Here is a 21,285-nt window from a genome sequence, read left to right as displayed (position 1 = left end):
GGTGGTGGTGGACAAGGTGGTGGTGGTGCTGGGTGTGGTGGTGGTGGACGTGGTGGAGGTGGGTGTGGAGGTGGTGATTGAGGACGTGGTGGACATGGTGGTGGTGGATGTGGTGGTGGATGTAGTGGTGGTGACAGTGGTGGTGGACATGGTGGTGGTGGAGGTGGTGGTGGTGGTGGTGATTGTGGACGTGGTGGTGGTGGATATGGTGGTTGTGGACGTGGTGGTGGATGTGGTAGTGGTGGTGGACAAGGTGGTGGTGGAGGTGTTGGTGGATGTGGTGATTGTGGACGTGGTGGACCTTGTGGACATGATGGTGGATGTGGTGGTGGTAGTGGTGGTGGACATGGTGGTGGAGGTGGTGGTGGATGTGGTCGTGGTGGTGGTGGTGGGTGTTGTGGTGGATGTGGTGGTGGTTGACCTGGTGGTGGTGGATGTACTGGTGGTGGACGTAGTGGTGGTGGATGTGGTGGTGGTGGAGGTGGTGATTGTGGACATGGTGGTGGTGGACGTGGTGGTGGTGGACGTGGTGGTGGATAAGGTAGTGGTGGTAGTGGTGGTGGACATGGTGGTGGTGGTGAGTGGTGGACGTGGTGGTGGTGGATGTGATGGCGGATGTGGTGGTGGTGGTAGTGGTGGTGGACATGGTGGCGGTGGAGTTGGTGGTGGAGGTGGTGGTGGAAGTGGTGGTTGTGGACATGGTGGTGGTAGACATGGTGGTGGTGGACATGGTGGTGGATGTGGTGGTGGTGGTGGACATGGTGGTGGTGGAGATGGTAATTGTGGACGTGGTGGTGGTGGACGTGGTGGTGGATGTGGTGATGGTGGTAGTGGTGGTAGACATGGTGGAGGTGGTGGTGGTGATTGTGGACGTGGTAATGGTGGATGTGGTGGTTGTGGACGTGGTGGTGGATGTGGTAGTGGTGGTGGACATGGTGGTGGTGGAGGTGTTGGTGGATGTGGTGATTGTGGAGGCGGTGGTGGTGGACATGGTGGTGGATGTGGTGGTGGTAGTGGTGGTGGACATGGTGGTGGAGAGGTTGGTGGATGTGGTGGTGGTGGTGGGTGTTGTGGTGGATGTGGTGGTGGTTGACCTGGTGGTGGTGGATCTACTGGTGGTGGATGTAGTGGTGGTGGATGTAGTGGTGGTGGTGGAGGTGGTGAGACATGGTGGTGGTGGATGTGGTGGTGGTGGTAGTGGTGGTGGTGGTAGTGGTGGTGGACGTGGTTGAGGTGGGTGTGGTGGTGGTGGTGAATGTGGTGGTGGTGGACGTGGTGGTGGTGGACATAGTGGTGTTGGATGTAGTGGTGGTGGATGTAGTGGATGTGGTGGTGGTGGATGTGGTGGTGGTGGATGTGGTGGTGGTGGTGGATGTTGTGCTGGTGTTGGTGGTGAGTGTGGTGGTGGTGGACGTGGTGGTGGTGGAGATGGTGGTGGTGGACGTAGTGGTGGTGAATGGGGTGATGGTGGATGTGGTGGTGGACGTGGTGGTGGGTGTGGTGGTGGTGGACATGGTGGTGGTGGACATAGTGGTTGTGGACTTGGTGGTGATGGGCGTGGTGGTGATGGACATGGTGGACATGGTGGTGGTGGATGTGGTGGACATTGTGGTGGTGGACGTGGTGGTGGTGGATGTGGTGGTGGTGGTGGACATGGTGGTGGTGGTGCTGGGTGTGGTGGTGGACGTGGTGGTGGTGGAGGTGGGTGTGGAGGTGGTGATTGTGGACGTGGTGGACGTGGTGGTGGTGGATGTGGTGGTGGATGTAGTGGTGGTGACAGTGGTGGGGGACATGGTGGCGGTGGAGGTGGTGGTGGTGGTGGTGATTGTGGACGTGGTGGTGGTGGATATGGTGGTTGTCGAGGTGGCGGTGGATGTGGTAGTGGTGGTGGACAAGGTGGTGGTGGAGGTGTTGGTGGATGTGGTGATTGTGGACGTGGTGGTGGTTCAGGGGTGCTATCCTGCAACTGGGGCACCAGGTCAGGGGGGATACCCTGCACCTGGCCCTCTATGCCAGGGTCTAAACCCTCTAGTTGAACCGGGGTCAGAGGCGAGGACTCCCTCCCTCTGCATCCCCTTCCAGAGTACTGCCCACTCCCAACTGGAGGGGTACCCCTAGAAGCGACATGGGCCAGGACACTGATTACAGTGTTCCTGCCCTCCAGGTCAGACAACCCCTGAAACTGGCTTCTCAACTCAGGGACCCAACCCTGCAGTTGAACACTTGCCTGGCGCACCATTACTTCCCGGGGAGCACGCATGCCCCCCCTGAGGGTGGCACATAGCTCATGTGTCCTGAGACAGTCTGCCTGGCGCAGACCTCCCAACCCCTGTCCCTCTGACAGTGTGGGAAGATCCCCCAGGACATAAGTGGTGTCCCCCTGGTCAATCACTGGGGATGCAGCCCTGCTGGCTGGCCCCTGACCCACTGGTTCTTCCACTGGCGACTCTTTCCCCCTCTCGCCCCTCCTTCTGGACTTCTGCACCCTCCCAACTGGAGGGGTACTGCCAGACACCAGAACTACTGGAGCTCTGTTTACAGAGCCTCCACGTTCTCTAGCCACTGGGGAATCCCCCTCAGAGGGTGACTCATCCGGACAGCCTAGGCTCCCCACCTGGTGTTCCCTTAAAGAACCATCCAGGCTCTGAGACTGAGGTTGGGCACTACCGGGACAAAAACCCATTCTCACTCCTTCCTCTTAAGGACAGGACGTGAGGCCCTACACCCCTCTCACTACGACAGGACCTAGATGGGCTACTCTGCACCACTTCCACCACTCTGGGCTGGAAGATACCTGAGCCACTCCCCACAGGATCACACCCCAATGCCTCTCCAGACCCTCTGGAATCCACCACAAGGTCTGCCTCCAATGTGAGCTCCCTGGGGTCAGAGAACTCAATCTCAAACAGGTGTTGGCATAACTCTGGAAAACTGGGACTTAAAGTATGCTCTCCCATAATTGGATTACACAGCCCCCTAGCAGGGTTAACCAAACTATCCTTCACCTCTCCATCCAGTGCCTCACACACATACTCCACACCATTCTTCTGAGACTGGCCAGACAGTAGCGGACTGTCTCTTTCACACAACCCACACTCTTCTGGGCAGTCTTTACACTCACCCACCAGGACCTCAACCATGGGGAATCCCTCCCACCACTAGGACCATGAACTCCTACGCCAGCTACCCTATTCCCTTCAGGGACGTTGCGCACTACTGGAGCTACCTCACGCCCTTGAACCTCCTGGTGTAAGTTAACCCCCTCCAAGTCAGGTGCCATATCTCTAGGTGCGCGCACTATGCTGTCAGCACTAGATACCTGAATGTTGCTGCCACCAGCTGAGCTGGACTCCACCTCCAACTCAGCAAAGCTCGGTTTCTGAGCTACAGATATCTCGTGTTGCTGGGCTGAAGCCCTCCTGACTTCAAGCTCCTTGAGCTCCAAATCAAGTTCTCCCATTTTCAAGCAGTGATCTCTTTGGCATTTTTGCGCCTCCATGGCTAATCTCTGTTTCTCCATTGCTAATTGTCCCTTTAATATTGCCATCTCCGTTTCATGTGCCCTGGTTGCTGCCCTGTCTGCCAACTCCTCTGGGGACAGACATCTGGTTGCTGCCTTTTCCATCCTCACTGAACCAGGCATGACGTTTCAATAGCACATGGAGATCTCCCAACAAAATTAAAAAACAATAAAATCTGTGGCTGCGTTATAGGTCTGCTCTCACTATGTGGTGATCAGCAATTCACTGTATCTAAACCACAAATGCAAATTCACAAATCCTCACCGCTGCGTCCAATGTTAGAATTGGGGGTCTCTGGTTGGCGCAAGTATTCACTTGTGACAAGCAGGGACCCTCTCCTCTAAGTCAGGGCGAAGGATGACCCCTTAGAATTACCCTTGCTCACCCTCTAGGTGCGTGGCGTGAGCAGCCAAGGCTATTCTTCAGGCGTTATTGGGTTAAGCATTTGTAATCACACACACAGTAAATGTACCAATCTTTCCACAAATGGACACCAGGCTGTGGATATATAAAAATACGGCTTCTTTATGTAAAAATATATATGTTCAGGCAAGACTTATCACAAGACCAATATAACGATTTTTGTTAGGCCCCCAAGATCATAGAAAAATGGCAAGTGTTCTGTTAAATTAATAGCTGCTTCCTTTTAGTCTCTTTTTACTTCAAAGACTGTTCTGGGGTTCTTTATGGTCTCTTTGGCAAATGTGATACTCCTTTTACAAATACTTCTTCTGTATTTTGTAGGTGCTTCAGGCCAATCTTAGGCCTTCTGGCCGCTTCGCAGCGCTTCCGTGCGCTTAGAACGGGTGGAATCGGGACACTCTGTCAAGGCTCACGCATCTAGCGTGAGTCGCGTACCTAAGGCCCTACCAACTCTCACGCATCTCGCGTGAGACGCGTACACCGCGTACAGCTTAAGGACACCTATACGGAGAGTACCGGTCACTTTAAAGATGGGCAGCGTACAGTTCTTTTTGATTCGAAGCGCACAGTTCAATTCACAATATGGGTACGCAGTGTACCTTGCGATGCACCCAGGCTATCCAATGCGAAGCGTAGTTGAAAATACAAGACGGGCACGCAGCGTACCCTTCAAAGCGCAACGTACTGTTCAATGTGAGGTTACGAGCGTTCAGTTAAACCAATGGAGTACAGTGGAAGCGCACAGTGATGATAGGGGGTAATAAGACGTTGCGGACCCCGAGTCCGGTGCGAACCCTTACTGTGCGCTTGGTTGAGAGCGACGTACCTTGGGATTTCTTTGTGAAGGCGGGTGCGGGGCGCACAGCGGCTCTTTGTGAAAGGGCAAGTTGGCATCTGGGGCTCCCAAAGCTTCACGGAGTCTGCTCTCTGGGTCTTTTGGGTCCCGTGGGGGCTTCAGGCAGGAGCGTGGGGGGCACACCAGCGAGCCTCCGGTGGCGAGGTAACCAGGCGGCTTGACACAGCGGGGGATGAGCGGCTCGGCGGAGCGGGGCTCTTCCTCGGCGGGAACGGCCAAACAGCGGCAGTCACGGCCTCGAGGAGGGGCTGGGGGGCACCAAGGTCATGGCAGCGAGCCTCCAGTGGCGAGGTGACAAAGCGGCTTGACACAGCGGGGGAAGAGCGGCTTGGCGGAGCGGGGCTCTTCCTCGGCGGGAACGGCCAGGCAGCAGCAGTCACGGCCTCAAGGAGGGGCTGGGGGGCACCAGGGTCACGGCTCTGGCGGGGCAGAAATCCACACAGTTACCTGTAGACGAGCAGGGAGCAGGTTGAGCCAGGTGATCCTGTGGCTCAGGTCAGGGGGCAAGCTCAGTCAAGCCCTTGGAGAAAGTTTCAGCACAAGTCTACAAAGTCTTTTCAGCAAGTCTTTTCCTCTCCTTCCTCAGCAAGGCAATCAGCAGGCCAGTCCGTCCAGCGTCTCCTTCTCCTTCTAGTTGGGCAGAGGTTCGTTGTGGGAAACAGCATCTAGTTTGTAAGGAGCAGGGCTCCTACTTTTATACAGCATTTTCTTTGTTCTTACAGGCCAGGGGGGCCTTTGCATAACTTCTCTCAGCCTCTGGTTGGGTGTACTCTGGTCTCTCCTTTCAGGGAGCAGGGATGGCACATCAGACGCTCCACAGGAGGTAGAGCCTGCATTGTGTGGACAGGGGCAGCCAGGATGACTTTGTTGACAGGCTGTCCTCTTCCTGGGCCAGGTGTCGGGCTGAGTCATCAGTCGTTCTCCAGGAGGTGGAGCCAGCATTGTGGTGGCAGAGCACAGCCCTATTCAGAGTCCAGGGGCACTCCCACCTCCCACTAAGGTGTAATCCTTGCATTCACCACCTGTCATCCCCCAGCCCTGTCACTCACATAATCCAGACAGTCAGATACACATCCTAGCAGAGGCGGGCTGAAATGGATAGGCAAGCAAATGCTGGCCTTCTAAAAGTAGCATTTGCAAACACAGGATATTAAAATAAACTTTGCTAAAATAAGTATTTTATTATTCTGAGTTCAGGCATACTAAACTTGACTTTCTACCATGTTCCCTGAGCCTGCTGGGATTATAGAGTGTAATAATTCCAGCAGCCCATCTTGGCCTAAGAGAACAGGTAGCCTCACAAGAGTGAAAAACAAATTTGGCTGTAATTCACTACTAGGACATGCCCCACACATCAGGGCTTGTCCTACCTCATGCTTACCTCATGCTTACAATGCACCCTGCCCTTGGGCCTACCATAGGGGTGACTAATATGAAGCAAAGGGGAGGTTTAGAGGCTGGCAAGTGTGTGCACTTGCCCAGCCAGCATGACAGTACCAGACTGCACGCAGGTTCTGCAATGGCAGACCTAGACACATTTTAAAAGGCTGCTTCCGTGGGTGGCGCAACCAGCGCTGCAGGCCCACTAGCAGTATTTGTATTTACAAGCCCTGGCACTCCTGGTGAACTTTACTGGGGACTGACAGTAAATCAAATGAGCTAATCATGGAAATCAATTACAGATACACTTTACATTGGGAGCACTTTGCACTGCGGCACGGATTGGCCGTGGCGCAGTGCCCTGAGCAGCTAACACCAGCAAAACATCTGAGGCACATCAGCAAAAAGTGGAAGAGAGACTCACTCCAAGGTGCCAGGTCTAACAGTGGTGATTGTGGACGTGGTGGTGGTGGACGTGGTGGTGGATGTGGTGGTGGTGGTGAACATGGTGGTGGTGGATGTGGTGGTGGTGGTGGACATGCTGGGGGTGGACATGGTGGTGGTGGACGTAGTAGTGGTGGATGTAGTGGTGGTAGATGTAGTGGTGGTGGATGTGGTGGTGGTGGAGGTGGTGATTGTGGATGTGGTGGTGGTGGACGTGGTGGTGGATGTGGTGGTGGTGGTAATGGTGGTGGTGGTGGGTGGTGGACGTGGTGGTGGTGGTGGAGGTGGGTGTTGTGGGAATCCTGCAGGAGTCTGCCAGCAGGCTGTGCAAAATTCAGCAGTGCCTCTAGGCATTTGTTGCATTGCATGGACTTCACATGGACATGGTGGTGGTGGATGTGGTGGTGGTGGTAGTGGTAGTGGTGGTGGACGTGGTGGTGGTGGAGGTGGGTGTGGTGGTGGTGGACGTGGTGGTGGTAGACATGGTGGTGGTGGACGTAGTGGTGGTGGATGTGGTGGTGGTGGATGTGTTGGTGGTCGACATGGTGGAGGTGGACATGGTGGTGGTGGATGTGGTAGACATGGTGGTGGTGGATGTAGTGGTGGTGGATGTGGTGGTGGTGGTAGTGGTGGTGGAAGTGCTGGTGGTGGTGGGTGTGGTGGTGGAGGTGGGTGTGGTGGTGGTGGTGGTGATGGACATTGTTGGTTGTGGACATGGTGGTGGTGGACATGGTGGTGGTGGATGTGGTGGTGGATTTGGTGGACATGGTGGTGGTGGACGTGGTGGTGGTGGACGTGGTGGTGGTGGTGGATGTGGTGGTGGTGGAAGTGGTGGTGGTGGATGTGGTGCTGGTGGAGGTGGGTGTGGTGGTGGTGGTGGTGGACATGGTGGTGCTAGACATGGTGGTAGTGGATGTAGTGGTGGTGGACATGGTGGTGGTAGACGTAGTGGTGGTGGATGTGGTGGTGGTGGACGTGGTGGTGGACGTGGTGGTGGTTGTTGTGGATATGGTGGTGGTGGACGTGGTGGTGGTGGATGTGGTGGTGGTGGTCGTGGATATGGTGGTGGTGAATGTAGTGGTGGTGGATGTGGTGGTGGATGTGGTGGTGGTGGACGTGGTGGTGGATGTAGTGGTGGTGGATGTGGTGGTGGATGTGGTGGTGGACGTGGTGATGGTGGATGCGGTGGTGGTGGATGTGGTGGTGGTGGTGGTGGTGGGTGTGGTGGTGGTGGGACATGGTGGTGATGGACATGGTGGTGGTGGACGTAGTGGTGGTGGATGTGGTGGTGGTGGATGTGGTGGTGGACGTGGTGGTGGAGGTGGGTACGGTGGTGGATGTGGTGGTGGTGGACGTGGTGGTGGTGGATGTAGTGGTGGTGAATGTGGTGGATGTGGTGGTGGATGTGGTGGTGGTGGACATGGTGGTGGTGGACGTGGTGGTTGTGGACTTGGTGGTGATGGACATGGTGGTGGTGAATATGGTGGTGAATGTGGTGGACATGGTGGTGGTGGACATGGTGGTGGTGGATGTGGTGGTGGACGTGGTGGTGGTGGATGTGGTGGTGGTGGATGTGGTGGTGGTGGTGGACATGGTGGTGGTGGTGCTGGGTGTGGTGGTGGTGGATGTGGTGGTGGTGGAGGTGGGTGTGGCTGTGGAGGTGGTGATTGTGGATGTGGTGGTGGTGGACATGGTGGTGGTGGACATGGTGGTGGTGGATGTGGTGGACATGGTGGTGGACGTAGTGGTGGTGGACGTGGTGGGGTGGTAGTGGCGGTGGACGTGGTGGTGGTCGTGGGTGTGGTGGTGGAGATGGGTGTGCTGGTGGTGGTGGTGCTGGACATGGTGGTAGTGGACGTAGTGGTGCTGGACATGCTGTTGGTGGATGTGGTGGTGGTGGTGGATGTTGTGGTGGTGGTGGTATATGTGGTGGTGGTGGATGTGGTGGTGGATGTGGTGGTGGTGGTGGACACGGTGGTGGAGGTGGGTGTGGTGGTGGTGGACATGGTGGTGGTGGACATGGTGGTGGACGTAGTGGTGGTGGATGTAGTGGTGGTGGATATGGTGCTGGTAGTGGAGGTGGTGATTGTGGACGTGGTGGTGGTGGACATGGTGGTGGTGGACATGGTGGTGGTGGACGTGGTGGTGGTGGATGTGGTGGTGGTGGAAGTGGTGGTGGTGGATGTGGTGGTGGTGGAGGTGGGTGTGGTGGTGGTGGTGGTGGAGATGGGTGTGCTGGTGGTGGTGGTGCTGGACATGGTGGTAGTGGACGTAGTGGTGCTGGACATGGTGTTGGTGGATGTGGTGGTGGCGGTGGACGTTGTGGTGGTGGTAGATGTGGTGGGGGTGGATGTGGTGGTGGTGGACATGGTGGTGGTGGACGTGGTGGTGGTGGATGTGGTGGTGGTGGAAGTGGTGGTGGTGGATGTGGTGGTGGTGGAGGTGGGTGTGTTGGTGGTTGTTGGACTTGGGCCTTCTGGCAGGGTCACCCCTGAACTTTTTGCCTTAAAATTATAGTGATTTCTGGTCTTTGCGCACTTTGACACTGTGGCGCAGTGTAAAGTGCGTGCTCTCCCTGAGTGCGTGTGTGAGATTGGCCTGCCCTCCCATAAGAATGCATGGGGAATGTCTGTGTCCCTGGTAGTTCCTGGTGCGTGAGGTGTGCATGGTCAAGTTTGGTATGTGTGAACTCGGGGGAGTGAATGCTGCGAGATGGTGTATGCAGCATGTATGTGTCTAGTAGGGAAGCGCCATTTCTAGACATGGCTGTACGTGTGCTGTGAGGGTGCTGGCGCATGATTGGTTGGAGCTGGCTGGCATGCCAGGCTCCAGGAAGTCTGGATGGGTCTGCCCGGTGGTGAGTGGGAGATTAGCATGAGTGATGTGTGGGAGGAGTGTACCTGTGTCCTGGATGGGCTGGGTTTTCCCCACACAATGCTGGCTCCGCCCCCCTGTGGTGTGACTGATGACCCAAGCCCTGCCAGTGAATAGAATGGGTGGTTGGGCCATCAAGAGTGCTCCAGAACCAGCTGCGACTGGTTCTGCCCCCACCCTGCACCTAAAGACAAAGGGAAAAGGTGTATAAAAGAGGGGCTGTGACCACATGAAAATGTTCTTGTTCCCAACTTGAATCTTGCCAGGGGCGGATGTGGTGGTGGTGGAGGTGGGTGTGGCTGTGGAGGTGGTGATTGTGGATGTGGTGGTGGTGGACATCGTGGTGGTGGATGTAGTGGTGGTGGTGGTGGATGTGGTGGTGGACGTTAGTGGTGGTGGTGGTGGGTGTGGTGGACATCGTGGACATGGTGGTTGTGGACGTGGTGGTGATGGACGTGGTGGTGGTTGACATGGTGGTGGTGGACATGATGGTGGTGGATGTGGTGGTGGAAGTGGTGGACAAGGTGGTTGTGGACGTGGTGGTGGTGGATGTGCTGGTGGCGGATGTGGTGGGGGTGGTGGTGGATGTGGTGGTGGTGGACGTGGTGGTGGTGGAGGTGGGTGTGGTGGTGGTGGACGTGGTGGTGCTGGACATGGTGGTAGTGGATGTAGTGGTGGTGGACATGGTGGTGGTGGAGGTGGGTATGGAGGTGGTGATTGTGGACGTGGTGGTCATGGTGGTGGTGGACATGGTGGTGGATGTGGTGGTGGTGGTAGTGGTGTTGGACCTGATGGTGGTGGAGTTGGTGGTAGGGTTGGTGATTGTGGACGTGGTGGACGTGGTGGGGGTGGGCGTGGTGGTGGTGGACGCAGTGGTGGTGGATGTGGTGGTGGAGGTGGGTGTGGCGGTGGTGGATGCGGTGGTGGTGGATGTGGTGGTGGTGGATGTGGTGGTGGTGGTGGTGGTGGAGGTGGTGATTGTGGACGTGGTGGTGGTGGACGTGATGGTGGATATGGTGGTGGTGGTAATGGTGGTGGTGGGCGTGGTGGTGGCAGAGGTGGGTGTGGTGGTAATCCTGCAGGAGTCTGCCATCAGGCTGTCCAAAATTCAGCAGCGCCTCTAGGCGTTTGTTCCAATGCATGGACTTCACATGGACATGGTGGATGTGGTGGTGGAGGTAGTGGTGGTGGACATGTTGGAGGTGGGTGTGGTGGATGTGGTGGTGATGGACATGGTGGTGGTGGACGTAGTGGTGGTGGATGTGGTGGTGGTGGATGTGGTGGTTGTGGACATGGTGGTGGTGGACTTGGTGGGGGTGGATGTGGTGGACATGGTGGTGGTGGTGGTGGTGGGTGTGGTGGTGGAGGTGGGTGTGGTGGTGGTGGTGCTGGACATGGTGGTAGTGGAAGTAGTGGTGCTGGACATGGTGCTGGTGGATGTGGTGTGGTGGTGGTGGACGTTGTGGTGGTGGTGGTGGATGTGGGGGTGGTGGATGTGGTGGTGGTGGTGGACGTGGTGGAGGTGGGTGTGGTGGTGGTTGATGTGGTGGTGGATGTAGTGGTGGTGGATGTAGTGGTGGTGGTAGTGGATGTGGTGATTGTGGACGTGGTGGTGGTGGACGTGGTGGACGTGGTGGTGGTGGATGTGCTGGTGGTGGTGGATGTTGTGGTGGTGGACGTGTGTAGTAATCCAGTAGTCGATTAGGATGAGTTAAATGAAGTTTATTTGATAAAATCTACACAGCTAATCATCTGCCAGCATTTCCAGGGTATCTCAGCTCCTAAATCTTGAATCATAACATTCTACACTGCTTAAGATGCAGATGACATCATAAAGTCAAAGACAGCTGAGCAAAGTTATTTACTTAAAGTGACAGTGTACAACTTAACAAGTCTTAGAATATAACATACCTCCTTTCCTTCCTAAAGGAGAAATCAAAACATAAAGAAAATAACAGTTAATAAGTACAGAATTAAAATTTCTAAAAATTATTATTTTTCCTTATCAATCACGAAACCTACAAGGTAAAATAATTGGTCTAGTATTCTTCCTACTAGAGGTATTCATGTCGTTAACTTGCATATTAAATTTTTTTTTTGAGAAACAGCAATATTCTCTTTAGCTTTTACAATTTTTGAAATATTCCACCAATAACCTCCTTCAACTTGTACAGCATTCCCTCCAATTCTCACAATTTTGATAGGTTTACTGTATTTACTTCTTCCTTTCTTTGTGTGAGTAGAATTCTTTATCTTAACAAAATCTCCTTCACATAGTGTGACCATCTTGGTATTTTTCTTTTGATCAAACCAGAATTTCTCCTTTTCTTGTGTTAAAGTGGAATTAGACTTGACTGTTTCTAAAATAGACTCAATATCAACTGAGGGACCAGACCATTTAGACATCCAACTGGGTCTAAAACTGGTATTGGCTTTCCTTCCTCTTAACACTTCAAAAGGGGAGACCTTCGTGGATGAATGTGGTGTCGTTCTATAAGACCAAATCATATTTTCAAGGGATGCAAATACATCATGCTTCCCTTTGACTGCCCACCTGATGTACTCACCTACAACACGGTTCATCCTTTCTACAAGACCGTTCATTTGTGGATAATAGAGTGAACTCCTAAGATGTTTGATTCCACAAGACTTAAGAAATGATTGAAATTCAAGACTAACAAACTGAGTCCCATTATCCGAAATGATAGATTCAGGAAACCCTTCTCTCAAAAATGTTTCCTTAAGAAATTTGATAACAGTAGAGGAACTGACCTCTTTCACAACTTTAATTTCAGGCCACTTTGAAGTATAATCCATCAGGACAATAATGAACTTCATGCCATTAGGTAAAATTTCATAGGGGCCCATAATGTCAATTCCTACCTTTACCCAAGGATTGGTGGGACACTCAATGGGAGATAAAGGAGGCACTATAATTTTGAGTGATTTCTCAGACATAGAACACACTGGACAATTTTCAACAAACGTACGAATCTCATTGTCCATGCTTGGCCACCCAAAATCTTGTCGTACACGACGTATAGTAAGGGAAATTCCTAAATGCCCCTCATGAGCTTCCTTCATGATGGTAGGTCTGAGACTATGAGGTGGTATCAGTTTGTCACATTTCATTATTAAACCATCTTCAATTGAAATCTCAGATTCAATTTTCCAATACGGTCGTAACACTGAGTCTAAAGATTTTTCCTTGGGCCACCCATTTTTGACAAATTTGAAAACTTCTTGCAAAACCTTGTCCTTTAACAAGGATTCTTTCCAGTCTTCTTCAGATCCTACAGCAAGAACAGGAACATCTATTGATGCTACGAAACAGTCTTCCTCATCTTCATCATTCAAATCATGGAAACTTGTACCTTCACTCATACCATCATTCTGAGGATAACGTGACAAAAAATCTGCACGTGTGTTTTTGCCACCAGGAATGTGTGTGATGTCGAATTGATATTGAAGTAATTTGGTTACCATTCTAGTGATTCTGGGTGTGCAGCACTTACTGGGACCAGCAGACAAAATAGACACCAAAGGTTTGTGGTCAGTGATCAAATTAAAACGTCTACCCCAGACATAAGGTCGATATTTGTCGATAGCCCATATACAAGCTAATAATTCCTTTTCTATAACAGAGTATTGAATCTCTACACTTCTTAGAACTCTGGAGGCAAAAGCAACTGTAGATTCTTTCTCACCAGAACGTTGAGTGAGAATGGCTCCTAATCCTACTTTGCTCGCATCAACTGTTATGTAACAAGGTAAATCTGGTTGAAACGGAGTAAGTGCATCACCTCTTTCCAAAATACTTTTTACCTTCTTAAAAGCATGATCACAATCACTTGTCCATGAAAACTTTGTGGAAAATTTGAGCAAATTGCTAATTGGTCTGACTATTGATGCATAATCAGGTACAAATCTCGAATAGTATTCTAACAAACCAAGTAAAGACTTAACTCCAGTCCTGTCCTTAGGTACAGGTGCTTTCATAATGGCATCTATTAAACCTTGTCTTGGTTTGACTCCCTCAACTGAAAGTAAATGACCAAGGTACTCAATCTCGCTGCAACTAAACTTGCATTTTTCTGTTTTTAAGACTACACCATTTTTCTTAAAAATTTTCAAGACTTCTCTGATAATATTATCATGAGTTTCATCATCTTTGGCATAGATTAAAACATCATCTTGAAATACAAGAACACCTTTAATGTCTCTCAATAGATTTTGCATCACTCTCTGAAAAACAGAGGCTGCTGAGGCTAATCCAAAAGGCATCCTTTTATAACGGAAGGTGCCCAGTCGTGATACAAAAGCTGTTAGAGATCGTGATTCTGGATGAAGTTCTATTTGGTGGTAGGCACTAGCCAGATCTAATTTTGAAAAAATGCTAGCGACTTTGATACTGGCAAAAAGATCAGTAATTTTGGGTAGGGGATGGGAATCAACCCAGATTTCTTTGTTTAAGGACCTGAGATCTACACAAACTCTGAGTTTTCCATCTCTTTTTCGTGCGACAACCAGAGAGGATAACCACAATGAAGATTCTGTTGGCTCTATAATCCCCTTTTTGCAAAGCATGGTGATTTCCTTGTTAAGGTCTTCTTTAATGCTAAAAGGTACACTTCTGAGTTTGTGCTTGATGGGAGTTGCACCATCTTTAACAATTATTTTGTGTTTGAAACCTATGATTTTCCCAAGATTATCATTAAATACAGAGGGAAATTCATTGATCCATTTTGTATTTTCTTCTTCACAAGAAACAAGTAAAACTTGTTCTTTCATGCCTGGTCTAAGTTGCATACCAAAAAGACCTTGATGGAACCATCCTAAAATATTAAGTCCTTCGACAGCTACATATATTTTTCCCCTGATTCTCCTACTTTTGAATTCTAAATAATTTTCGAAAAATCCTAAAAGAGCAATTTTGCGTTTTTTATAGGAAATGGGTTTTCTGTCAGGAGGAAAAAGTGTCCTCTCACCCCATGTTTCTCTAAAAAGCTCCTCGGTAATTATTGTGATTCTTGCACCGGAATCTGCTAGAAGATTAAGTTTCTTATCTCCAACAATTATCTCAACTATAGGATCTACACAGGTAGAAGGATCACCAGTAAGGGGTATTGATGTGTCATCAGTTACTTTTTGGTCGGTAACAACAGAGATAGTTTCAGTATCTGAGTCATTATCTGATTCTACAATACAAGCTATAGTTTTCCTTTGGAATTTCTTCTTTAAACAGACAGTGGCAAAGTGTCCTACTTTTTTACAATAATTGCACATTGAATTTATTGCAGGACATTTGGAACCTTTGGTGTGAAAAGAATTACCACATCGTAAACATATATTGTTTGGAACAGACCCACTATCTTTAAATCTTGGGGATGAGGTGTCTTTGGATTTCGAAGGAAAATTGTTAGTAGTTTTAAAGGACTTATTTTTACTTTTCTTGGAAATTCCTACAAAACTTATACTGTCTACTGGTTTGTCTTCTAACTCTTTAAGAGAAATATGAGATGTTTCAATACTTTTTGCAACTTTGATAGTTTCATCAAGAGTAGGGTTATCCATAGTGAGTAGCTTCTGTCTAGTCTGTTTGTCTTTACAATGACTGACAAATTGGTCACGAATTAATTGTTCAGTGAAGTTTTCAAAAAGGCAGACAGAAGCTAATTTTCTAAGTACGGAGAAATAGGATGTTCAGTGAAGTTTTCAAAAAGACAGACAGAAGCTAATTTTCTAAGTACGGAGAAATAGGAATCAACATCTTCACATTCAGATTGCTTCCTCATAAAAAAATTGTGTCTAAGTACAATCAAATTTGGTTTCTTATCAAACCTCAATTTAAGTTTAGCGATAGTAGTTTGATATTCATCAATAATTTCATAGTCTGCAGGAGGATCAGGTAAGTGTTTGAATATGGATCTACCTTCAAAACCAAGAGAATGTAACAAAAGATATTTTTTTCTTTCAGGACGATATCTTGAAGCACCTATGGCACCTAAGTATGTTTCAAATGCATCAAACCAAATATCCCATTTCACTGGGGGATCTCCTGGCGTATCAAGGAAAGAAGGAGGAGCGTTAATGGATTGTAACGTAGACATCTTGCAATGTAGAAAAGAAAACCTGTAAAATTGAAATTTAGTGTTAGTTTTAAATGTAATGCACTTTCAATAGAAAATTGTTCATTGAGAAGAAATTAAAATTAACTCTATTGTATGTAATAAAACACTTTTGAAATGTTCTCTTGTATTTAGAAATGCTTCTTTTCTTAAATAGTTTTTAGTGTTGAAAAAATGAAGTCACAATCTTCATAACCTTTGTTGTAGTAGTAGAAGATAAAGAAAATTGAGATGACGTCACAATCTCTTCCTTTAGTTGTGGGAATAGAACACAGAACTAAGCGTGTAGTAGAAGAATGTAATTTGGAATCATTGAATTGTTCTCCAACAAGTGATCGTCAAAACAAAATTGGAATGTTCAAAATAGAGAACATCGTGACGAAAACATGTTGCTAGGCGATGAAGATTTGAGGTTGCTCGCGTTGTTTTCTCTTCGTGTTGGCTCGTGTTTAAAAACGTCACAGGCTCGTGTACAGTTTGTTGCCAGGCGATGAAGATTAGAGATTGCTCGCGCTGTTTCCTTTTCGTGTTGGCTCGTGTTTAGAAACGTCACAGGTTCGTGCACAGTTTGTTTCAAATGTCAACAAAAACCAACAGTGATGCCGCTCATGTTGTGAAGATTTAGTTCACACGTGTATATGCTTCAAGTGTCAACAACACCAACGAGGATTATTTGTGCCGCTAAGCGCACGCGTGTATGTCTCCTTTTGTAAGAGAATGAGGATGTTAAAGAGGATAGATGAGGGTTCCTCTCGCGGTGTTTAATGTGCGCACACAAACATGCTTCCTTTTTATAAAAATATATGCGCGCTGGCCCCTTTGCATATAAAAGTTAATTGCTTGTTTTCTTTTTGTCTAAATTAAACACGCGTTTAGGTTCCTTTACGCTATAGGCACGCATGATAACATTCTTGTAGTTCCGCCCCAGAATTGTCAGACTCAGCTCTTGCCTATGAAGATCTCGTTTGAAAAGTGTTGTTATTTGATAATATTGATTATGAAAAATGGGAAAATAATATTTTAAATTTGAAAATGTTAGTACAGCTTAGCAGGCAAGTTAAGAAGCAATGCGCTGTGAGATTGAGGCAAAGTGGGGCTTTTGAAGAATTTAAACAAGAAATAGTCACTTATCTGGAGTTGGTTGGTGGTTGTAGATTCATCTTGAAGCAAAGAAGAGTAGATAAATGTTGAAGTTGAAGTTGGAAATGAAGTCTTTTCGAAGATTTGATGGTTGGCAGATCGTTTGAAGAGAATAAGATTCCTTGAAGAGTTGAATCTGGATGCGTGGGTTCAGCTGTGTAGAACCGCGTCGCCAAAATTATGTAGTAATCCAGTAGTCGATTAGGATGAGTTAAATGAAGTTTATTTGATAAAATCTACACAGCTAATCATCTGCCAGCATTTCCAGGGTATCTCAGCTCCTAAAGCTTGAATCATAACATTCTACACTGCTTAAGATGCAGATGACATCATAAAGTCAAAGACAGCTGAGCAAAGTTATTTACTTAAAGTGACAGTGTACAACTTAACAAGTCTTAGAATATAACATAGTGGTGGTGGACATGGTGGTGGTGGATGTAGTGGTGGTGGATGTGGTGGTGGTTAATGTGGTGGTGATGGGTGTGGTGGACGTGGTTGGGGACATGGTGATAATGGACGTGGTGGTGATGGATGTGGTGGTGATGGACATTGTTGGTGGTGGACATGGTGGTGGGGGACGTGGTGGTGGTGGACGTGGTGGTGGATGTGGTGGACATGGTGGTGGTGGATGTGGTGGTGGTGGACGTGGTGGAAGTGGTGGTGGTGGATGTGATGGTGGTGGTAGTGGTGGTGGAGATGGTGGTGGAGGGTGTGGTGGTTGTGGACGTGGTGGAGGTGGGTGTGGTGGTGGTGGTTGTGGTGGTGGTGGACGTGGTGGTGCTGGACATGGTGGTAGTGGACGTAGTGGTGGTGGACATGGTGGTGGTGGTTGTAGTGGTGGTGGATGTGGTGGTGGTGATGGATGTGGTGGTGGTGGTCACGGATGTGGTGGTGGTGAATGTGGTGGTGGTGGATGTGGTGGTGGGTGGTGGACGTGGTGGTGGTGGAGGTAGGTGTGGTGGTGAATGTGGTGGTGGATGTGGTGGTCGTGGACATAGTGGTGGTGGATGTAGTGGTGGTGGATGTGGTGGTGGATGTGGTGGTGGTGGACGTGTTGGTGGTGGACATGGTGGTGGTGGATGTGGTGGTGGTGGATGTTGTGGTGGTGGTGGTGGGTGCTGTGGTGGTGGTGGGTGAGGTGGTGGTGGTGGGTGTGGTGGTGGTGGACATGGTGGTGGTGGATGTGGTGGTGGTGGTGGATGTGGTGGTGGACTTTGTGGTGGTGGGTGTGGTGGGGGTTGGTATGGTGGTTGTGGAAATCGTGGACGTGGTGATTGTGGTGACGGACGTTGTGGTGATGGACGTTGTGGTGGTGGACGTGGTGGTGGACATGGTGGTGGTGGATGTGGTGGTGGATGTGGTGGACATGGTGGTGGTGGATATGGTGTTGGTGGATGTGGTGGTGGTAGATGTGGTGGTGGTGGTGGACGTGATGGTGGTGGTGCTGGGTGTGGTGATGGACGTGGTGGTGGTGGAGGTGGATGTGGAGGTGGTGATTGTGGACGTGGTGGTGGTGGTATTGGTGGTGAACATGGTGCATGTGGTGGTGGTGGTGGTGGAGGTGGGTGTGGTCATGGTGGACGTGGTGATGGTGGACGTGGTGGTGGTGGACATAGTGGTGGTGGATGTGGTGGTGGTGGAGGTGGTGATTGTGGACGTGGTGGTTATGGATGTAGTGGTGGATGTGGTGGTGGTGGTAATGGTGGTGGACATGGTGATGGTGGTGGTGGGTGGTGGATGTGGTTGTGGTGGAGGTGGGTGTGGTGGTAATCCTGCAGGAGTCTGCCAGTAAGCTGTGCAAAATTCAGCAGCGCCTCTAGGCGTTTGTTGCAATGCATGGACTTCACATGGACATGGTGGTGGTGGATGTGGTGGTGGTGGTGGACATGGTGGTGGTGGAGGTGGGTGTGGTGGTGGTGGACATGGTGGTGGTGGACGTGGTGGTGGACGTAGTGGTGGTGGATGTAGTGGTGGTGGACATGGTGCTGGTAGTGGAGGTGGAGATTTTGGACATGGTGGTGGTGGACATGGTGGTGGTGAATGTGGTGGTGGTGGAGGATGTTGTGGTGGTGGGTGTGGTGGTGGTGGACGTGGTGGACATGGTGGGGGTGGATGTAGTGGTGACGGATGTGGTGGTGGTGAAGCTTGTGGTGGATGTGATGGTGGTGGTGGTGGGTGTAGTGGTGGTGGATGTGGTGGTTGTAGACATGGTGATGATGGACGTGGTGGTGATGGACGTGGTGGTGATGGACATTGTTGGTTGTGGACATGGTGGTGGTGGATGTGGTAGTGGATGTGGTGGACGTGGTGGTGGTGGACGTGGTGGTGGTGGACGTGGTGGTGGTAGATGTGGTGGTGGTGGTGGTGGAAGTGGTGGTGGTGGAGGTGGTGGTGGTTGTGGTGGATGTGGTGGTGGTGGAGGTGGGTGTGGTGGTGGTGGACGTGGTGGTGCTGGACATGGTGGTAGTGGATGTAGTGGTGGTGGACATGGTGGTGGTGGATGTAGTGGTGGTGGATGTCATGGTGGTGGTGGTCGTGGATATGATGGTGGTGGACATGGTGGTGGTGGATGTGGTGGTGGTGGACATGGTCGTGGTGGAGGTGGGTGTGGCGGTGGTGGTGAATGTGGTGGTGGTGGACGTGGTGGTGGTGGACGTAGTGGTGGTGGATGTAGTGGTGGTGGATATGGATGTGGTGGTGGTGGATGTGGTGGTGGTGGATGTTGTGGTGGTGGTGGTGGTGGGTGTGGTGGTGGTGGGACGTGGTGGTGGTGGACATGGTGGTGGTGGACATCGTGGTGGTGGATGTAGTGGTGGTGGATGTGGTGGATGTGGTGGTGGACGTGGTGGTGGTGAACGTGGTGGTGGTGGATGTGGTGGTGGATGTGGTGGTGCTGTGGTGGTGGATGTGGTGGTGGTGGACATGGCGGTGGTGGACGTAGTGGTGGTGGATGTGGTGGTGGTGGATGTGGTGGTGGACGTAGTGGTGGTGGTGGTAGGTGTGGTGGGCATCGTGGACGTGGTGGTTGTGGACATGGTTGTGATGGACGTGGTGGTGATGGACGTGGTGGTGGTTGACATGGTGGTGGTGGACATGATGGTGGTGGATGTGGGGGTGGATGTGGTGGACAAGGTGGTTGTGGACGTGGTGGTGGTGGTGGATGTGGTGGTGGTGACCGTCCTGATCTGATCGGAAGCGGTCGCTCCTCACGCTGCTCCCTGCTCTACATGCTGCTTGGTATCGTAGCGCCAGACTGCCAGACTATTACTTGCTTGCTCGCATTGCTCCTAAATTAGTAGTGCCTGACTGCTCTTTATATTTGTATCATAGCGCTAGAATGCCAAAGTGCGCTTTCACGATCATTGTACTCTGCCGTGCTGCCTTTGCCTAATTATATCTCTTGTGCCTGATTGTGCCGGTGCCATTGCCAATTTGATCGCGTTTTTAAGTTTGTGACCCAATTCCTCTCTCACTTTTGGCTTGCTGCCATTTTGTTGTTGTTTGTTATTGTGCCTCCCTGCCCGGCTCTCCACCCCGCTCCCGCCTCCCAGCTGCTCCTCCCTCCCACTGATACTGTAGGCTCCGCTCTCTCGATATAGCGCTGTGACCGTCCTGATCTGATCAGAAGCGGTCGCTCCTCACGCTGCTCCCTGCTCTACATGCTGCTTGGTATCGTAGCCCCAGACTGCCAGACTATTACTTGCTTGCTCGCATTGCTCCTAAATTAGTAGTGCCTGACTGCTCTTTATATTTGTATCATAGCGCTAGACTGCCAAAGTGTGCTTTCACGATCATTGTACTGTGCCGTGCTGCCTTTGCCTAATTATATCTCTTGTGCCTGATTGCGCCGGTGCCATTGCCAATTTGATCGCGTTTTTAAGTTTGTGACCCAATTCCTCTCTCACTTTTGGCTCTTTGCCATTTTGTTGTTGTTTGCTATTGTGCCTCCCTGCCCGGCTCTCCACCCCGCTCCCGCCTCCCAGCTGCTCCTCCCTCGCCCCCCCTCCACTATCCTCATATGACAGATGCATCTACGCGCAGCGGTCGCGCCCCATGCGCGCCAAAGGTGCGCCAAAGGTAAGCCCGTCTATGCCCGTCCGCGCCTGGACCGCGCCCAGCGCCAGACCCCCTGCCCCCCGCAAAACCCATACCACCCGCATTACATACGACACCGCAACCCTCTCAGCCCTTAACCCCGGCCGACTCCCAAACTGCTATCTAGCCGCGCCTGGACACATCCATGGACCCTTCACCTGCCACTCCTGCAAGTTCGAGTGCATCAGGCCCCACACCAATTCCACGAACTCCAAACAGAGCTCCGACACTAACCACCTAAAGTGCATCCTGCTCAACACCCGCTCGGTCCACAGACACTCCATTGAACTCCGGAACCTACTCGACACCACATCGCCGGATGTCACCTTCCTTACAGAAACATGGATGAACGCCTCATCAGCACCCGACATCGCCATAGCCATCCTGGACGCCTACAAGATCATCCGAAAAGATCGCACCAACC

At 50.8% G+C, this 21,285-nt stretch overlaps 1 protein-coding gene across 1 annotated transcript in view; it reads left to right on the top strand.

Moving 5' to 3' along the window:
• NT5C (5', 3'-nucleotidase, cytosolic) overlaps nt 1-15,604 on the top strand; it is a 531,233-nt gene extending 515,629 nt beyond the window's left edge. The window contains exon 5 of the mRNA XM_078654501.1: nt 15,476-15,604. Coding sequence (XP_078510627.1) covers nt 15,476-15,589 — 114 coding nt within the window. The 3' untranslated portion in view covers nt 15,590-15,604. The remainder of the gene's footprint in view (nt 1-15,475) is intronic.
• The last annotated feature ends 5,681 nt before the right edge of the window (nt 15,605-21,285 follow it).

The sequence above is a fragment of the Lissotriton helveticus genome, chromosome 7 (assembly GCF_964261635.1).
Source record: "Lissotriton helveticus chromosome 7, aLisHel1.1, whole genome shotgun sequence".
In the NCBI taxonomy this organism is placed as follows: Eukaryota; Metazoa; Chordata; class Amphibia; order Caudata; family Salamandridae; genus Lissotriton; species Lissotriton helveticus.
The sequence above is the reverse complement of the archived record's forward strand: the minus strand, read 5'-3'. Positions and strand labels throughout refer to the sequence as shown.